General features: G+C 29.7%; 2 protein-coding genes across 3 annotated transcripts; one reads left to right on the forward strand and one right to left on the reverse strand.

The window, feature by feature from the left end:
• The first annotated feature begins 1033 nt into the window (after positions 1–1033).
• LOC107071845 (uncharacterized) lies at positions 1034–11035 on the forward strand. Its single transcript, XM_015331182.2, has 5 exons — positions 1034–1545; positions 2451–2572; positions 2663–2815; positions 2909–3279; positions 3385–11035. The coding sequence occupies exons 1-5, from the start codon at positions 1523–1525 to the stop codon at positions 7144–7146; spliced, it is 4431 nt and encodes a 1476-aa protein (XP_015186668.2). The 5' UTR covers positions 1034–1522; the 3' UTR covers positions 7147–11035.
• Positions 11036–11322: 287 nt separating this feature from the next.
• LOC107071858 (COMM domain-containing protein 3) lies at positions 11323–12654 on the reverse strand. 2 transcript variants are annotated; one of them, XM_015331242.2, is made up of 4 exons: positions 12311–12654; positions 12101–12230; positions 11738–12015; positions 11323–11630 (listed from the first exon to the last, which is right to left on the reverse strand). In XM_015331242.2, the coding sequence occupies exons 2-4, from the start codon at positions 12228–12230 to the stop codon at positions 11457–11459; spliced, it is 582 nt and encodes a 193-aa protein (XP_015186728.1). In that variant the 5' UTR covers positions 12311–12654; the 3' UTR covers positions 11323–11456. The 2 variants fall into 2 exon arrangements, with proteins under 2 accessions (XP_015186728.1, XP_015186727.1); XM_015331241.2 differs by having other exon boundaries at positions 12101–12653.
• Positions 12655–20830: the final 8176 nt, after the last annotated feature.

A 20830-nucleotide genomic window follows, 5' to 3' on the forward strand; every position in this document is an offset into this window, starting at 1 on the left:
TGTTTTTCTTCTTAAAAATGGTATGATTTATTTTTTTATATAAATTTGTTTACTTACAAATTGTATCACACACACATGTTACATATCATTGTCTTAAAATGATATTTAAATGTAAATGAAAAAAGTATTACATGAAAATATCTAAATAGATAATTAACTTTGACACATTGGTGAATGAAAATAAGATTACGAAGATGATTATCAATTAATTGTTGTAATAAATTGAAATTGCAAAATGATTTTGGATATTTTCCATTGAATGAAAGTTAAAGAATAATAATCAAAGTTGTCACTACTTTTCATAATGACAAAATACTATTTATAATGACAGGAAAAAAAGATAACACAAAAGGAAAATGGAATATACGATAATAATGATTTGACAACCATACCCGTCAGGGAGGTAAACCTGTGTGAAATTCCCTGTATTATCTTTTCTCTTACGTCTTTCAATCTATTTGGATGATTAGATTTATTTTATATTAATATATGTTACACTTACTATAGTACAACGTTTTTGTAAATAATAATTGAATTGTCATTAAAAAAACCACCCTAAAAAAGACAACAACTTGACATTCAAGTTATTAAAATGTATAGCCGGGTTTTCTTTTAGAGAAGAAACATACCACAACGAATGACGCATAGCTTAAAGTAGCAGATATAAGTAGAACACATGAACATACGTAGACATTGTATATTAGTATTAAATTAATTCAATTCTTTAACTGTGAAAATTCGGAAAATTTCTAAAGATGGATTAACCAATGATAAAATAAGATTTTCTAGGTGCTTTCAAGTAAGAACCAATTAATGAACACTTATATCAATTTTTGAATTTCTTGAGTTGAATTGACCAATGATAAAATAAGATTTTCTAGGTGCTTTCAAGTAAGAACCAATCAACAAACACTTACATTAATTTTTTATTGACGATTTATATAACGCTATTTTTGTAAAACTACTACCAATAGAAACGTAAGAATGTCGGGATATTAATTGGTCCATGAAAATTCACCATAAAATGATCGCCAATCGGGAATAGAAATTTTGTACACGTTTTATCGAGGCTCGAATTGATCGTCAATAAAATCTCTTGATTTTAATCAATTACAAGATGCACGATTATATTTTAAGTTTAAAAGAACGTATAGACATTTATTATAATAAGAAAATATCGACAGCCATTTTAATGTTTCGACTAAATTGGACAATAACCGCGATGTTTTTAGAAATGTCATTTACATGATTGTTTATCCGCCATTTTGTTTTACTGCCGTACGCGCAGTTTTTAGTGGCATTGTGGCTTGTTTTAATATGAATTTATGTCATTAACTTGATCGAATTGGGTTTGGTTACCCTTGTATTTTCAGATCTTACAAATTAAAACTGTGTTATTTGTATAATGTGAAAATAATATTATTGGGGCGATACCATAATGACAATCCGTGAGAAGGTGCCCCGTCTTTTGACCCAGCTTTCCTGACTTTTGAGGCCAAATGGCGATTACCAAATAAAACGGATGATTTTTGCCCCATTTGTCAAGTAAGTTTACAATAAATAACACTTGTTAATATCAAAATAGAACAAATTATATTTATTGAATTCATATCAATGTTTTTCTACATTAGTGATCTCAAAGATCATTTGAATCGTGATACTTAATATCGACACAGCTATTGGTTTAAATTAAAACGTAGTCTATGTTAGACTGGATTTTTATTAAACAGTTTTTAGATCTTTTTGTATATTATTTTAATTTACTATCATAATTGAATGTGTTATTGTATATTAATTACCATTAGTAAAATACAATATAGGCTATGTTAACATTGCTAACGCTTTTTTATCATATCATGATTTAGATCACAACACTGAATGTTCTTTAGGGATATACAAAATTTCTTAAGTTAACTTTTATGTGGGTATTTTATATTTATTTGTGTTATATACAACATCTATATTTTAAACATATTAAATATATATTTCTTAAATATATTATCATTGATTATTTACTTTTTTATCATTTTTTGTACGACCAAATTATATTTAGGTTATCATCGTTATATCTATATATATAGATATAGATATGCATATAATTTGGAAGAAAATATAAAATATTACTATATTTATTGGGATACCATTTAACGTGTTGTTGTCAAGACCAAGTAATTTATTATTATAAATGTGTATGAAATAATAATAACTTATTAACCCTTTGAGTGCTGAATACTTTTAACTAAAATATTTTATAGGAACGAAATAATTTATTATTAACTAGATTCTAATAATAAATTATATTTAATAATTACAGTTTTTGTTTCTGAATATAATTTAATTAATTAATATAAACATTACATTACATTACATTTTTACAAAACGCATATATGCGTCCATAGCACTCTAAGGGTTAATATAATAGTTAATTCTAAAATGCTTGTATGTTTTAGAATGTCAGGGCAGAGCGGTGGAAAGAAATTATGTTTGGTCAAACTAAACGAACAATTAACATGTAAATTATGCAGCGGTTACTTTATAGACGCTACCACCATCATTGAATGTTTGCATTCGTGTAAGTAATTTTTTTTTATGAACATAGATTTATTTTTCAATAATGCAATTAAAATGACATATATTTGTGTATTATCTATTTGGTTTTTAGTTTGTAGGAGTTGTATAGTTAAATATTTGGAAAAAAGCAAATATTGTCCAATTTGTGAAGTTCAGGTCCATAAAAGTAAACCTTTGTTGAATATTAGACCAGATCACACATTGCAGGATATTGTTTATAAGATTGTACCTGGTTGCTATCAAAGTAAGATTATTAATTACTAGCATGAAAATATAAACAAAGTTTGTAATTAATTAATTAAATATATATTTCTAAATATTATATTATTTATTTTAGACGAAATGCGTCTTAGACAAGATTTTTATGTAAATCATCCAGAAGAAAGAAGTAAAGTTTCTCCTGAAGCATATGGAGATCCTGTAGATTCACATATATATATGCAAGACGAATCTATCAGTCTTTCGTTACAATATTTTGATCCACAGTCAAAAGATAACACTGATGCGAATCTTACAAAGGATGCTAAATTTTTGCAACGAAGATATTTTCGTTGTCCAGCGGCAGTAACGGTATTTCATTTGCAGAAATTAATAAGAGCTAAATATGGACTCTGTGATGTGCATAGAGTTGACATTATGTTTAAAGAGGAAGCATTAGATAAAAGTTACTCGTTAATGGATATCATGTACATTTTTCATTGGAGGCGGGTAAGTTATCTTTTAATCATTACAATAATTTGAATTTAAATGATTTGTAGAATGCAATATGATTGTAAATAAAATGAAGATATTACATATATGTATTTATTTCAGAAAGTGCCGTTACATCTAAGTTACAGGATATTTGAATCTTCTCCAAAACGAATAAAATTATCAGAGGATAATATTAATTTTAAAAAGTCATTAGTTAACTCTGGAATAGAATGCGTAGAAGCAGATAATCAACAAGTAAATCGTGAATGGAAAGAAGTCCAATTAAAAATATCTGAAACAGGTGTGATGAGTATTACCGATATATCCAATTCAGGGTTAAAGAGAAGTACAAGAATAGAAGAAGTGAGAGATCAAGTGCGTCTGGAAGGAATTATATCGACTGTTGAAACTGCGCAGAAATCAGATACTTTAATGACAAATCTAAGTTGTAATAAAGCTATCGAAGATACAACACAAGCTATGTTAGGAAGTGACATGCGTGGTATAAAGAGTTCCGATATTTTTTTGAATTTGAAAAACTCTCCATCTACCGCAGCAAGTGACCTTATTTTAGAAACGGATTCGGCGAGTTCTTTAAATGCTGCTTGTGATCCAATAAATAATTCACAAAGGGTTAACACAGAGATGAAATCTCTTAAAAATACACAAGATATTAATACAAATGCCAAAAGTGCACAAGAAATGGATGATGCTACGTTTAATAATAACGTACATACGTCGCCTTCGCACGGACAGAAAAGTCCGGCACACGTTCAGAAAATATCTAACTCGGTAGAGGAAAGTCAAAATAATGAAAAGGATCATGTTAATGTTACTGCTAATGCAGAAGACAAAGAATTGCCAGTAACTAATATTAATAATAATATTAGTACAGGAACAAAGCCTGAAAGTGATAAATATCATATGAAAAGTGATATCAAAACGGTTAATACAGGATCAAAGATCGATGCATTAAGTACTAAATTACAATATCAACCAAAAATAAGTCATATTAATAACACGTATTCGAAAAAAGAGAAGAAAGAGAAGAAGTTACATTTGCATAATGACAAAAAATTAGATATTAAACAATCAGAACGCGTACAGTCTATGGATACGAAGAATTTGCAAGATAACCACAGTACAAAAACACCAACAAATACTACAGTGTCTGTATCGAAAGTGACAACAACTTCGTCAAATACTGTAGTGCAACAAAATCAAACTGGATTGTCAACGACGCAAAATACAAATTCATTAATTTCCTCTTCTGCAGTTTCTGATGAGCAACAAAAGGATACTTCGACGCAGAGCAGTCAAAATGCAGCAGTCACTGTACAACAAGCTTTAAATTTACTCGACCAAAGGATAAATACTTCAGAACGGTCTTCCATAGAGTCTACTGTAGAAGTAAGTCAACTAACAAATTCGAATGCCAGCGCTAACGCGAGCGTAAGCGCTAACGTTAAAGTACAACAACAAGTACGTAATAACAACAACACATTATTAAATGAAATCCCTGCATGTCTTAATCATAACATAACAACACCCGCAACGAGTCAAACAACTTTAACGTTTCCATACACAGTTCAAGATATAGTGAATACTACGATGTTAAAAAGTCCACAAAAGAATACTAATGTTTGTTCCACTCAAAAAGTAACGTCTTTACCTGTAAGTAGCGAAAGTATGAATATATCTTGCACATCGGCGTCAGATAATCCACTATGTTCTATACCACACGTAAATATGCAAGATCCATCTATGAGTATTTATTCTATACCCAGCACATTAAAGAATAGCTATTCTAATGTTACTCAAAGTACAACAACTACAACAATGGCTAGGCAAGAATTATCAAAACCTAATTTCGAAATAAGTGGGGTTTATTCGATTCCACCTTGCCCAGGTGCTATACCAATATCACTAATGAAACCACTTGTACGCAAGCATGAAGTTATAGCAAAAGGCACAAACTTGAATGAAATTTGCGCTAAGATTGGTACATCGGGTTCTAAGATAAATGATATTTGTGCAAAAATTGGAGAAAATTCCAAAGAAAAGAATAAGGCTGAAGGGCGCAATAAATCAGATATTCCAGATTTACTTAAAATAGCAAAGAAAGGAACGACAACTGTTTCCGAATCAACAGTAAAACACATACCAAATATTCCTAATGTACCAATATTTAATCCTAATACCAATATACCCGCAGAAAGTAAGAATACTCACGTCGCCATTAAGGATAATACTAACTCTGCTCCAATAACATCCACGTCAGTGCCAACATCTCACGGATCGCAAAAGATTTCTTCTCTTAAAAAACACAATCAATCGACTGGATACAAGACGTTACGTGATCCACCAAAATCTTGGAATCCTACATTATCAAAAAATAATTATGTTGCAGTTAAAAATCAAACTAAAGAAATGCAAAGTACTCAAAGTACTGCCTCAGAAGGAACAAGTAAACACATTCCATCCAAGCCTGCTAAAATTTTTAAAATGAAAAATATGCCACGGTATTTAGGTAATCCAGCATCAGGTGTGAAGCCAATGTATGGTATTACGAATGAAACTAAAGAGAAAGAACAGACAAGCTCAAAAGGCACTAGTTTGAACATGATGAAAATTGATCCCAAAACATTATCGCCAATTGTTTCATCGTCCAATTCTCCCATTGTTTCACCGCCACCATATTCACCTAATGCACGTAGTTATCAGAATACTCCATTTTCAAGAGAGATGTGTAGAAATACAAATTCACCTATATCTCCAAGAAATTCACCAGTTAATATGCTCTCGACTAATCCATTTATACCATCTCCTACTCCAAATACCAATCCAAGGTTAATATATTCACATTTTCATACACCTTTTCCTGATGCAAGTGGCTTTCCAAATCCACTGATAAGATCACCTATTGGCATTCCTCCTCCTAGTGCTTTTCACAGTAGTTTACCGCCAACTATAAATAAACTTTACCAGCGTACAAGTTATATACCGCAAACAACTGGCTATTCATCCGTGTCACAACCTCCAACGGTGCAAAGAATTCCTCCTAGTACGCATTCGTCATCACCAAAGTCACCAAAAACTTCCTCCCCTACTATCATATCATCAAGTTCCTTTAATCCAAGCAAAACTGAAAATACCCAAACCTCTGTAACAGCATCGGTTGACAATGTAGCAGCGCTTTTTCCTAAAAGTGTAACACAGCAGGATCACAATGCCTTTAATTTATCTAAAAGTGGTACTTTGAGAAGCAATTCTTCTAATTCTATTAAAACGTGTGGAGTGGATGGAATAGATTCGCAAACTTCTAAACAAAATTCTATGGTGACTTCTAGTTGTACAACATCAACAACTACAAGTAAGCAGAATATTATGAATAGCGTTACAAAAGGAAAATCGCAGCAAATATTAGAAACAAGAAACAACAGTGATACCGTCGAGCAAAAGAATCAAGATGATAATAGTCAGATGGATACAGCTCTCAATCAGAAAGAAAGTATTCACTATCCTAATGTGGACTGTAGAAATACTACCGAACCAACTGATACATGCAAACAAATGGAAAAACAAGAAACAAACATTAAACTCAATGGTGATATTACGGTTGATCATTTTGAGAATACAAACAAAGTTAATGAACATGTGGTAGATGGTAAGAAAATCAAGGAATCTACTAATCAGACTGATGCAAATGTATCTAAAGAAGAAAATGATACGTCTAAATGTGTTTCACAAGGTAATGTATCTACTGAAAAAACTAAAACTAAAGCAGAAAACAATGAATCAAAGACAGATGATCTTGAAAAAGTAAATGAACAAGTGCAAAAAAATAATTTGGATGTGCAAAAAAATAAAATCGAGTCATAAGGGTGACTACAGGGATTCTGATATTATCAAATGAAATTTATTAATTAATGTCTACGAACAGCTGGATAGAATATAATAGTTGGAAAGATTATTTTTTGCCAGGTTTCATTATAAATTTGAATATAATGCTCTAAGTATAGATACAACTTTATTTGATTAAACAGTAAACTTAATTGATTATTTTCTTATTCTTTATTTTGTAACCATTTGGAAGCGTAATTATATTCAACAAGTACTCAATGATGGTACCGCACGCATTTGCAAGGTTTGTTGAAAAAAGGTAATCATTTGTTGCAGTTTTACTTGTATTAATAGGAAATATTATTTGTTATAAATAATCTAGCCAGTTGTTCATAGAAATAATTCAATTTAATATCATCACTCGTAAGTCATACTTCACGTTATTGTCAATGGTGCAGTACAATAGCATACACTTGTTTATATTATTGAAAATCTATATTATTTGACAAGATAAATGTCGTGTTTTTTGCTATATCATTATTAGCTTTAAACACGATGAAAAATCTTGTTTCAGTAAAATAATTTGATTGATTTTAATATTTGTCATTAATTGTTATGAGAGTGATTTTGCAAGACCATCTTCACGATGTGTACATAATCGTTTTATTATGATTATGAGACTTTGATATATTTACAAAATGTAAAATGTAGATTATATTTGAAATTTTTTGCAATTCAGATTTTTATAGTTGCTATTTAAATTGAAACAGATATTCCATTCATAGTAAAGATTTGAAAGTTGTTTAATCATGGAGTGTTAAATTTGCTGTTCCAATGCATTCTTAAAATAAAAGTTAAAGCTTATAAAAGAATTTGGATTAATATGTAACAATGTGTATGGCTTATATATTTTGTTTTGATTACTAGCATTGTAATTATATTGCTTCAGAAAAGATAATGTATAAAGATTCATATACAAAATTAAATTATTTTACACAAAGTTGACATTATTGGATAAACAACAAAATGAATAAATATATCTATACTTGCTAATAGAATTGCGCGAAAGCAGATGCACATTTTAATGTTGGCGAATTTTGTACAAATTTGCTAATGTTTCGTATTTAATAGATTGTATTAAAGTAATATAAATTGTAAGTTTTTATGTACACGCTTAGTGCTTTTATTTTCATTATTATTTTATTTGTAGCTATAAATGAGAATAAGAATATTTGAGTATATTATCTGCACAGCACATCAAATTACATCAGAAAAAATATATTGTTTTATTTTGTAATTTTCTAACCATATTACTAATACTTGAACTATTTTTATTTGTATATGTACAAAAATCTATATTTTAAGGATGTTAAAGCAAAAAAGAAATATATATATACATATATATGTATATATTTATTTGAAAATATAAATAGAATTGTAGATATAATTCTTATAATTGTTCATATCTTTATATTTTAGTCATATGGGAATATACAAACAAAATTATTATTTTTATTTTCTGTAGAAATAAAGTTCTATTTATCAATTAATAATTAAATATCATTTATTCTATAACACGTTAATTATAAATTCTGTGCTGTACAGGTAAGACATTTTTTTTTCTTTCTTTTCAATTGCTTGAACGATTATCATTTTTCAATTCATATATATATATATATACATATAACAATAAGCACCTGCTATCGCCATTTGCACAGTAACATAATCTTTGTAAAACGTTAAGGCCTATGTGGCATTTGTATATATTTGTAAATAGAGATGGAGGGGATGTGTTAATAATAAAAATAATATTATAGATAAATAAATAATAATAATAATGATGAGAATAGTATGTATTATTATTGTTGTTGTTATTATTATTATTATTATTAATAATAATATTAATATTATTATCATCATCATCATCATTATTATTATTATTACTATTATTATTATTACTATTATTATTATTACTATTATTATTATTACTATTATTATTATTATTATTATTATTATTATTATTATTATTATTATTATTATTATTATTATTATTATCATTATTATTATTCTTTTTGTTCGCTAATTATCGATCATTTACCTGCTCATTTGTAATAGAGCGTTAGTACACAATAATTGTCATTAACATCACAATCATTTTCATTTTTATTATTATTATTTTTAAGATTATTATTGTCATCGTGATCATTATCATCATCGTCGTCATTGGTTGTAAAACAATTATGCAGGAGCCGTGCATGCATTGCAATTATGCATAGCGAAGTAGACGTATAAGAACAGCTAAACTCGAATATATTGTTCAACACATGTTACCGTTCTTTAGCCTCGCCTATTGCTGTAAACACAATTTTATCTTATTATGGCAGACATACAGCAAAAGTTGAAGTCAAAATTAATGAATTTTTTTTTTTTTTATTTGTTTTTGATACATTTATTCATAATTTTTGTATAATTTTTCACTCGCTAAGGGGAGCAATTTATATAATATTCATGTAGTATGGAAAAATCATAAATAATGTAGTTGAAGAGATATTTTATTAAAGATCTATGTTATAATGTATTTTGTTTATATTTCAGTATACATTGTTCATGTTGATTTGTTGGTGGATGATCTACATTATTATATACCATAATACATTTGTGCATTATTTGAGACACATTGTAGATATTAGTGACTTAATTAAAAATGAAAATGATGGATTATGACTACCAGTAAAATACCGGTAAAAGTCAAAGATAATGAATAATTGTGAAAAAAATAGATGATAATGGTATGCGCACAGATAATTAGATGCGACGAGCTCACATATACGCGACTATTAAATAATTAATATAGAAATGTTAGATATACTTGATTAAACTAATATAATGTTATCTAAAGAATGCATTTTTATATCATAGGTTGACAAATTTATGTAATTGACAGCATCGAATATTTTTAAATCGATTCTTCTAAACATACTATTTTCTCATAAGAATAAAACATTAATGAACGCATAATTGACCAAAGAAAATAACTTTATTAAGAATTAACGTACTTCATTAAAGTACAAATTGATATCAATAATAATTAATAATATCTGGAGTCTATAATGAGATTAATTACACAATACGTGATGCAATGATTGTTTTGTTTCCCTAATTCTATATTTCAAAGAATTATATTTATAAATATTCGTATGTGTGTTGAGGAAGATTTTAAAAATATTCGAAGACTGGCAGATGTAGTGAAATGTCTGAGGCCTTATCATATCTCATATTGAGTAACGGATATGGAACAATAAGAATGATTGGAGAGAAATGTGGACAGTTGTAAAAAGAAAAGAAAAAGGAAAACAAAAAACTAGATTGCAATGATATACTGTGATCTTTATAACATTTTAACACAAATGGAACTCCATATCGTTATAAAAAGAAAGCTTTTCCATGCTTTCAGAAAAAATTTATTACATATAAATCGTACTCTCTTACTACCCTCCTCCTTTTTGCAAAAAAAGAAAAAATAGTTGAAAAGATCACATTTATAATATAAATATTAAATGAAATTGGAGGAATGTCAAAAAGAAGAGATGAAAAAGTGCACGGTGACAAAGTTTACAAATGAAATTTAATAATGAAAGATCACTTTTTTTTAGATCAGGGTTATACCCTGCTTTATTTGTACATATTGTATTATGATTAAAAAGTTATATATTATATGATAGTGGAAAAAATATTAATTATTAATATAATTATATATTTAACAAGTAAGAATGTAATGATAGTATTTTTTTTGTCCAAAAAAAAATATCAATTTTTAGATAAATATTTGGCTACAGAACGGAGAATAATGTATTTTTAATTAGTTAAACTTTATGGATTAGGAGACTTTCTTCTTATTCATATGAAAATATAATTAAACGCACCTCTATATATATCTTTTCAATAATTTGTATAACACACATCCTTGAACCTCTACACTAAAGTAGTTTAGAATATTTTATATATCTTCTTATTCATAGCATTAGTATAGCATTTTTTTATTTCATTATACAGGGTATAAAGCAGAGTATAAGAAACGTATCTTGATAAAAGAAAGATCTATTATAAAAAAAAAAAATAATAAAAAAGAACAATTTATTTTCTTTTTCCAACGTCAATTGAATTTATGTGAACAAATTTCTATTGCATATTTATACAAACGATTAACGTACCAAATTTAATACGAATCATTGACTTCTTTATTAACATGATTTTTCTTTCTTAACAACATATATTATATATATATATAAATTATATAGTACAAAATGGATTAATTCTAAAGAAAACAATGTTTGTTACAATAATTGCAACTAATTGGTAGGAATTTTTTCTAAATGTCTTATGGCATCTTTAATTTTACCAAGTAACTCCTGCAATTGTTGCAATGTACATGTAAATGTAACATATTTTATTTCTGCATATTCTTTAGTGGTGAAACGTATATGATACTGAAAGGACCCAATAGAATTTTGAAATCCATCATACTGTAAATGAACAAAATATATTTAGACTTATTATATTTACTATTCATATTTCAAAAATATGTTTATTAACCCATAAAACGTTGAATAAATAGAATTTGATTGAATACCTTGATACAATGAATTAAACGCCAGTCGGTGTCTATTATATGGCCTAAATTATTTCCAATCAATTGTAATTGCATTTGAATCTCTTGTTTATTGTTAGCATAACTATGGCATAGTTTGTCTACTCTGTGATCAACGATTAATGAGGTATTTAAAAGTTTTTTTAAACTTTCTTTATCGAAGTCATGTCTAGCAGCTTCAACTAAAAGACAACTTAAGTCGACAAATGCATTTTTGGCGATGTCACATTTGGTACCGTTGCTTTTGACATTGTACTGACCTATGGTGTTAAACATAAATTTACACAGTGTAATGAATGCAATGTTTGTTTCACTTTTTCAATATTATTTTTCCATATTTTTTACCTTTCTGGTCTACAGGAGTTTTACATAAATATAAAATTACAGCTTCTAACATTTGCACAAAAATATCTTCGGGTAATACATTTAAATTTTTAATATTTTTAATATTCATTACTTTTTCTGATAATTCCATCTTAAATTTAAAAATGACAACAAACTAGGTTATAAGAGGAATATTTATACTATTTTATTAGTTAGATTACAGTGCATCACCTGAAATACATTTTACACACGATCGATTCTATATGCGTGTAATTTAAGTAATTTTCTTTTTATATTTTTTTATTACATTTACTTAAGTTATGAACAATTTCAATGACATTATTATAATTGATGATGTTTTTTCTAAATTTAATAACACTAATCAAAATCATTTGCTCATAGACATGGTGACAACAAGGACGAAGGTAAAAACACAGAAGAATGAACGCTGTATAAAAAAAGTTATCCGCCACATGTGGAAGAAATAAAGTTTTAGTCCAGAGTGCGCTGTAGTTGCTAAGGTCAGTCTTGCTTGAGGCAGTGCTGTCAGATCGTGGGTAAATCTTACCCTCTCCCTGTGCCACTGGTATTGTACACAATGAAAGTTTTCCATGTCCGTGTGTTTGGGATTTCGAGGAAAGCCGAGTGTAACCGAAGTTGGCGGTTGGCCACGAAGTGGCACATTATGAAAGCGACTCGTGTCCATGTGTTCGGACGCACGAGTCGCTTTCATAGTGTGCCACTCCGGCGTGCCCGCCAACTTCGGTTACACTCGACTTCTTTCGACATCCCAAACACACGGACATGGAAAACTTTCATTGTGTGCAATACCAGTGGCATAGGGAGAGGGCAAGATTTACCCACGATCTGACAGCACTGGCTTGAGCGCCGGCTCGTGCTCAGGCTTTAAATGTCTCTTAGGTTGCCGGTTGTTAATGTATTAAATAGTTATTTGTACATACCTGAAATTATAAACAGATTTATATAATTATTGCTTATTAAATTATTTATTTACAATTTGACAAACAAGCAAACTAATGAATTGAGAAAACTTTTAAATAATGGTATACATTTTATATTCATTATTTATTAATAAATCAATAACAATGAAAAATGACATTTCTTACTCAATGTAAAGTATATAACACATTTATAGTTCTAAATTTATGAAGAAATAGTTCAATTGCCAGCTGTATGACACTTTAAAGCCACTGCGCATGCGTCGAACGCTAATGTTCTCAACCACCGGTGCAAACAGTAGCTCCAAAACAGCGTGGTTAGAATAATAATGACGCAGCTATTCAGTTGAGAACATTAGCGTTCGACACATGCGCAGTGGCTTTAAAGTGTCGTACAGTTGGCAATCGCTATCCTCGTCTGACATGTGATGTTGCGCGCTAACTCTCTCTCTCTCACTCTACCTTTAATATTTACCATCTTTACAGCCAGCAACCTTTATTTGCAGCCAGATTTAAGTAAGCAACCGTATATCATAATAAACAGAAAAAAATTACATTTAATTTGATATATAAATAATAAATATACGTTATGAACGTATAAATATATCAAAATCATACCTGTTTACACCTACCTGCGAGAGGTGCGGCCAAGTGTACAACGGCAACCGTGATTTTTCAAAGTCTTTACATGTATTGTCGTGAAGTGGATGATATTTTATTTAAAAAACAAGTGAATGAATTTTTTTCCGAAAAATTAATTAACAATAATTTAATTAAAAATACTAGCGGCCACATTTTTATAAGCAACCTGGTAGATATATATTCTCCTAATCATAAATATATGTAAAAATTAGGTTTTTAGCAAAAACTCGATGAGTGCACTAATCTTGCAGCTGGATTTCGGACTATAAATAATTAAATATATTTTATAAGAAAAATAATCTAGATAACGCTTTAGTTTTTACACAGGCAATCGAAAACAATGAAAACTAACCAATCAGCTTGCAGGATTTGAGCGTTATTTTTATATTGACAACTTTGTCAAAGACATTGAGATCGTTTAAACAAAATAACGATTCAGTCCAGGTTGAACGGATCGTAGATGCAGTTGTTTCCCATATTCGTAAATATATTTTTATTGCACATTATTGACAACTTATTTAGTTCTTCGTAGATTTTTATTATAATACTTTTTTATTTTATAGAGTAATCCCGTGTCAGTAATCCCCAGGCAGGATTTTGAAAACGGAATGTAACGAGATGCTGATATTCCCAAGGTATCGAGGTAAGCGCCAAATCATTTTCGCCGTCTTGTTGTTACGATATGATCTCTGTTCTTCCCCTTTCTTCTCTTTTCTTCTTTTTTTTGTCAACAAAGGTGACCAAAGAACTATTTGTAGCTGATGATTTACTTTTGAATGAGTGACTGAAAATAATTTCCGGCTTATAATCGGGATTTTTTTTCCAAATTTGCGCTGCCGCCGGCGAGATTCATCCTGGAGGAAAAAAGTCACATATACTACGTGTCAGCGGCCGGCAAAGTGTTAATATTTTGTACTTCTTGAAGGTGTTCACATATGAAAATACAAATGAAAGATATACATTCGCAATTATATGTGCATATGCATATATTAGGAGGACCGAAAAGTAATCAAAATTTTTTTTTGCTGGCGAAACAAATATTATAATTACAAATAATTTCCATTATTTTCTAAAACTGCACGTCAGAGCCCAAGCAGCCGTTTGATTTCATTTTCAAAAAAGATTACCGATAGTTCATTGAAATACTTTTCCAAGTCAGTTTTCATTTCTCCAACATTGTTAAAGTTTTGATTTCTTAATCTATATTCTAACGAATTTAGAAGGTAATTCGACGGCAAGAGATCTGCTGAATAGGGTGGATGAGGTAAAAGTTCCAATCCAAGCTCACTTATTTTTTCGTGTATTATTACTGCAGCGTTTTTACTCGCGTGATCTTGTTGAAGGATTCTGTTTTTCCTATTGACAAAAACAGATCCTTTTTTTATTAGCTCTTGTTTCATTTGTTCGAGTTGTTCACAATACATTGTCGCTGTAACGGTCTGACCAGGTTCAAACAATTCATAATGTATGATTCCAGAAGCATCCCACCACACACAAACAAGTATCTTCTGTGTTGTTAGTGATGGTTCAGGTGTCGAAACAGGTGCTTCTCCGGAAGAAAGCAATTGTTTTTCTTGTACAGAATTTTTGTATACCACCCACTTCTTATCTCCAATTACCATTCGTTTCAAAAACGGATCGGCTTCATACCGAGACAAAAGAGACAAGCAGATGGTACGCCGTTGATCGAGCACCGTCTCTATCAATTCTTTAGGAACCCAAATTCCTTTCCTGTACAATATTTCTATGCGACGAAGACGATCTTGAACGGTAAGCCGCGAACAGCCAATCTCCAATGATAATTCAGCAGTACTTTGACGAGGATCTGAATCCACCAACTCCTTCAGCATATCATTATCTAATTTATAGGGTCGTTTTTTTTTGTGAGGCATCTTCAAGATTCCTTTTTCAACTTCTAAACTTGCTAAACCATGTATAATACTTTATTAGTCCCAAAACATCCCCGTAAGTATCATTAATTTTTTTCACTGCTTCTGTAACTTGATCGAACAAAAATAGTATACATTGACGTAAGTGTGCTTCTTCTATTGTTGGCCTTGACATATTTCCCACTTGGTAGAACAAAAATTTGTTGACCGAAAAATAAAATTCACAACCAAGATTAAACGTAATAACAAAATTTCCGTGTTTGCCGGGCCGTGTCTCGACGCAAATCAAATTTAAATGATCTCATGGAAGAAATTTTGATTACGTTTTGATCCTCCTAATACATGTTAATATATAGACATGATTGAGTGTACATACTCCTGTAAATTTAAATTTTTTTGGAAAAATTACCTAACTAAATCAATCTAGTTTAACAATAAACAAACGTTATATCAAATGTTAACATTGTTACATCTATGAAGTATTGTAAATAAAACTAGTACGAATCATATTCGAAAAATAAACAGTAATTTATAAAACCTGTTTGGATTTTTTTTTACAGTTTTATTACCCCTTAACGTACAGTTTTTTTTAAACCGGCTAAAAAAATCAATTCCTTTTTATGTAAAAGAATACAATTTAGAACGATCTCTTGGCAAAAAGATTACAAAAATACAAAATTAAACAAAATTTTTATAGCAGCATATAATACAACTCCGCTCGAGTTAACTCTAGCAGGGTTAACTTAAGGAGTTAAACTAACATTTTAGTTTTTTCGAAACCACTCGTTTTTTCATTTATAGTATTATCATCATAAGCATTTGAAAGGATTCGATGAGTCTAAGCAGCAGATTTTTTCATAATGTTTATTGTATGACACCTATGATCTATTTATTTCAACTACTACTTACTGTTAAAACCACCTATAAAAAAACGGCGGAAGTGAGTCATGGTCGACTCATCGACGGAGGTAGAATGTAAAATTTTGTTATAACACAACAGTAAATTTATTCGTATTAATTATAAATACTTGACAATAGTTCATATGTTTGGAAAATAACGTAGACATAACCTATTGAAGTTAAAAAAAATAATCACGTACGTATTGTTTTCTTTTACAAATACGCAATCGCTGAGGCAATGCTCAACGGTTTTCTGTCACATCAACAGGATTACATTAATCTTCATACCGCCCTAGTAGCAGAAATAAGTACTAGTTATTTCTTACGTTTTTAGAGGACGGGTAATGTTACAAATTACCTATATCTTTCGATCTCCTGTGTTTCTACCTCCGTCACCACATGGGTAAATTCTTTGATACGGTACTAGTCGATGGAGCTTCCTAAAAATATCGCTAGAGCGCGTATAAAATTTCAAATTCAAGGCAAACAAATGTAGTACTTAGAAAACAATTAACCAAGGTTCACTTTGAACTTCTAAATCACGGAGCCTAGATAACAGGAGGGCGATCGCAATGTATTATAAATGTCCGAAAATGAGGGGACAGATCTTTTACCACTAGAGCGCGTTAGCGTGGCTAATGTCAAGTTTTTAGAACCTTGTTTATTGTCACGGGAATGTAACAATTGTACTCACACGTTAGTCAAAATAAAAGTAACCAAATCTTATCATTAACGTTAAAAATAGCAATAAGAAAAAATTTTTTATTATTTTACAATTATTCCCAAGATATTATCGTCAACTTGCTGTGTAAATCTATTCAATTTCACCTAGTAGCAGTTGAGTAAGGGATAGAAAACTAAATTTAAAAAGTCTAATTAAAAGTAAATTGTAATTTATTACCGTAAATTGCACTTTTTACAAGACTAGAAATTTCTATAGCATAAGTATAGTTTAAAAACATTTGCATCATTGCATTTTTTGAAGTAAAAACTTCTTTAGAATGGGTGTGATTTTCTTTATTGTTGATATATCTACTCAACAATACAAAGTATGTCGCAAACTAGAGCCAAAAATTTTGAAAATAAGAAGAAAAAAACGATTAGGGGTGTTCCAAAGAGTTCAGCAGAACGCGTTTATGCATTTCATTTCAAAAGGCGTTATTAAATGTGCAGAATAATGTTTCTAATACGGGTAATAACGCGAGCACTTTTCGAAATAGTGAAAGCCATACGTCGTAAGTATTTAAATATTTTCTAATGAATATATTTCTTCATTAATTTTTATTGCTCATAGATCACATACATAATCACTATATGTCTTGTTTAAAACATTTATTGTTATTTTATACTTAGGTGATTCTCCAGTTAATATTATGAATTTTTTTGTTGTAGGTATTTCTCAAGTTGATAGAAATTCTCATATTCCGTACTCACAATTTCTAAGAAATAGAGTTGTCCATGATGATTTTCGCAAAAAATTTTTAAACAATATGTTCGGTAATGCACGCTCAGTTTGCGATCGTTATGGTTCCACAATGATTTAAAACCACTACGAGCAAACATGAAAAACTCTTACGTGTAATAATTTATAATTTTAATACAATTAATGAGATTTTATTGTGCACCAAGTTTTACTTATCAAAGGTGTGGTCTTGGTGGAATTAATAAACCGTGGTCTTTGCCACCATTTCATTAATTTCCAAAAGATTTGCCTATCCGCGAATTCCATTTATGCAAATTAACAATATTATTACCCTACAATTACTCTACTCCTGATACTCTGCATTCGTCTCATTCTCTAGAAACTTAGTTTTTTGAAGGTTTCACTTCTAACACGTGTGTTTATATTAGTAATTAATAACTATCAATTAAGGTTATATTACCTGTAGTACAGTGAATAAAGACGTATTTCTCTGATTTAATTTAACATTCTTATTACGATCCTTGACTCGTCCACTTGTACACCCATGAACAATACATTTATTTACCATTTTTAAATAAATATTACTTTTTATAAATTAAAAAACATTAATACAATTGCTAATGATGCAGTATTGTTAACAACTGTCAATGAAAAATATGACATTATAAACCTGACATTAGGGAACCTAACGAAACCTAGAGGCGTTTTTCCGAAAATTATCTTTCCTTTTTTTTTTCTGAACTGAGAATTTCGAGTTCTATACGGCCCAGTGAACACAAGACTTTAAAATGATGGCATACGTATGTCATACAGTGATCTTCAAATTTTTTCGTAGACATGACGGAATGGTGACTTATTTATGACCTCAATATAAAGTCATTTGTTCTGGCTTAAAAATGATGTAATAATTCTATCACATTCTTACAGCAAAAAACGAAAGGTTGAAATGTTTTTTTTTTGAAAAACTTTGTATTTTGAGACTATAACTTAAGTATATAATATTGTAAAATTGTTTAATTGCATTAATTTAATTAAAAAAAAAATAAATTAAAAATGTTTTTTCAATTAAATAAAAAAAATAGGAAACTAACTCAGACTGGCGGGGATAATTGCAGATTTAGACAAAGTTTTTGTTTAGAAAATAAAAAATAATGAAAAATGGCGAACTTCGAGAAAATAACGGTTTTTCTAAAAAAATACGAAAATTTCATGGATTTTATAATTTTGAAATTTTTTTTTGTATTTTTTTCTGAAAAGTATATTTAAAAACAAATAATAAAAAAAAACGTTCCAATAGCTTGAATTTTAAAGAAGTTATAGCCATCTCAACGAAAAGAGCCATTTTTTTCAAAAATTAAAAATTTTTTTTGGGTTTGGTAAAATATTTGAAAAAATTCTGAAAATTGTTTTTCATAGGGTAGCATAGGATAAAAAACTTTCAGCCAAATCGAAAGGGGTCGGAGCCAAAAGTGGTCAATTTGACGACGAATGCCCCATATACAGTCAACCCTTCTATAACGCGGTACTCTCAGAAGGCGGTTTCCATATAACGCGGAGCTGAAAATGCGACAGCCCTCTTATATATATTATATTACAATACTGTAAGTAATATTCTTCATTTGTTCTAATATAATAATAATAAAGTAATTATTAACCCTAGATTTGTATCATGTCAAACACGAAAGAAACAAAGAAAGGGTTAAAAAAAAATTTATACTTCTTGAAGATAAAATCGAAATTCTAAATCGGTTAAAATTCTGTTTTAATTCTAACAGTTTTTTAGTTTAGTTTTGGTATCATTTCTTTATATAAACTCTTCAATTCAATAAAAATAATTTATAATTTATCTTGTCCTTATTGGTCTCCATATAACGCGGTACGAATGATGTGATTTGTACTAATTCTGAGTTTCTTATAGCGCGGTTTCCATACAACGCGGTAGACGGTTTCCATAGAACGCGCTACGAATTAGCCTGGTTTGTACGGTTAAATCCGAGTTTCTTATAGCGCGGTTTCCATATAACGCGGTACGCACTCACCGCGTTATAGGAGGGTTGATTGTATATATATATATACATATATAGGTTTCTGTAGATGGCATTAGCGACAAGTAGTCGTCGAATACATACATATAAGACAGTTTGGAAAACTCTTTAACATTTTGGGAACATAACTTGATAGCATTAGTAGTTGACTTGTGTTTATATCGTATAGTTATTTGTATTTAGAAATGTCAAATTATATACCGACTAAACGTCATTTACAGGAAGTGGTACTGTATTCTTTTAATAGTAGAATATCCGCCACTGAGGCTCACCGAATACTCATAGACGCTTATGGCCAGGGTATTATATCCCGTCGAACATGTTATAATTTGTATGAAAGCTTCGAGAAAAGTGATTTCAACTTAGGCAAACCTACTACAAAACAACTAAAAAAAGAACGGGTAATTGAAGAATTAGTGCGTTTGAGACTTGACGACCCAAGAATTACTCAAGTAGAGATGGCAGCAAAAGTGGGAATAAGCCAATCTGCAGTTTCAAAATGCCTAAGAAGTCAGGAATATCAAAACAAATTAAAAGAAAAAGAGCAGGAGACAAGTTTTATACCTCTTGTTAATATATATATGCATAAACATAGTAGGATAGTATATACTTAAGTAAATGTTGTGGATGGTATAAACGCTACAAGTCAGGTTATTTTTACTCAGAAAGAACTACTTTAAAAAGACAACATAGAGAATTGGAAGATGAAAAATTGGTTCGTTTGATTCCTGAAAACCCTCGTATGAGTCAAGATGAGTTAGCAAAGCAATTGGAAATGAACCTACCTAAAACTTCAAAAGGCGTAAACACTCAGAAAATACAAAACAAATTAAAAGAAAAAGGGCTGGAGCTAAGTTCTATACCTAAAAGTAATATAATATATTAAATATTAC

The sequence above is a fragment of the Polistes dominula genome, unplaced genomic scaffold, assembly GCF_049000335.1.
Source record: "Polistes dominula isolate Pdom_NZ unplaced genomic scaffold, Pdom_raw_medaka contig_84, whole genome shotgun sequence".
Lineage (NCBI taxonomy): Eukaryota > Metazoa > Arthropoda > Insecta > Hymenoptera > Vespidae > Polistes > Polistes dominula.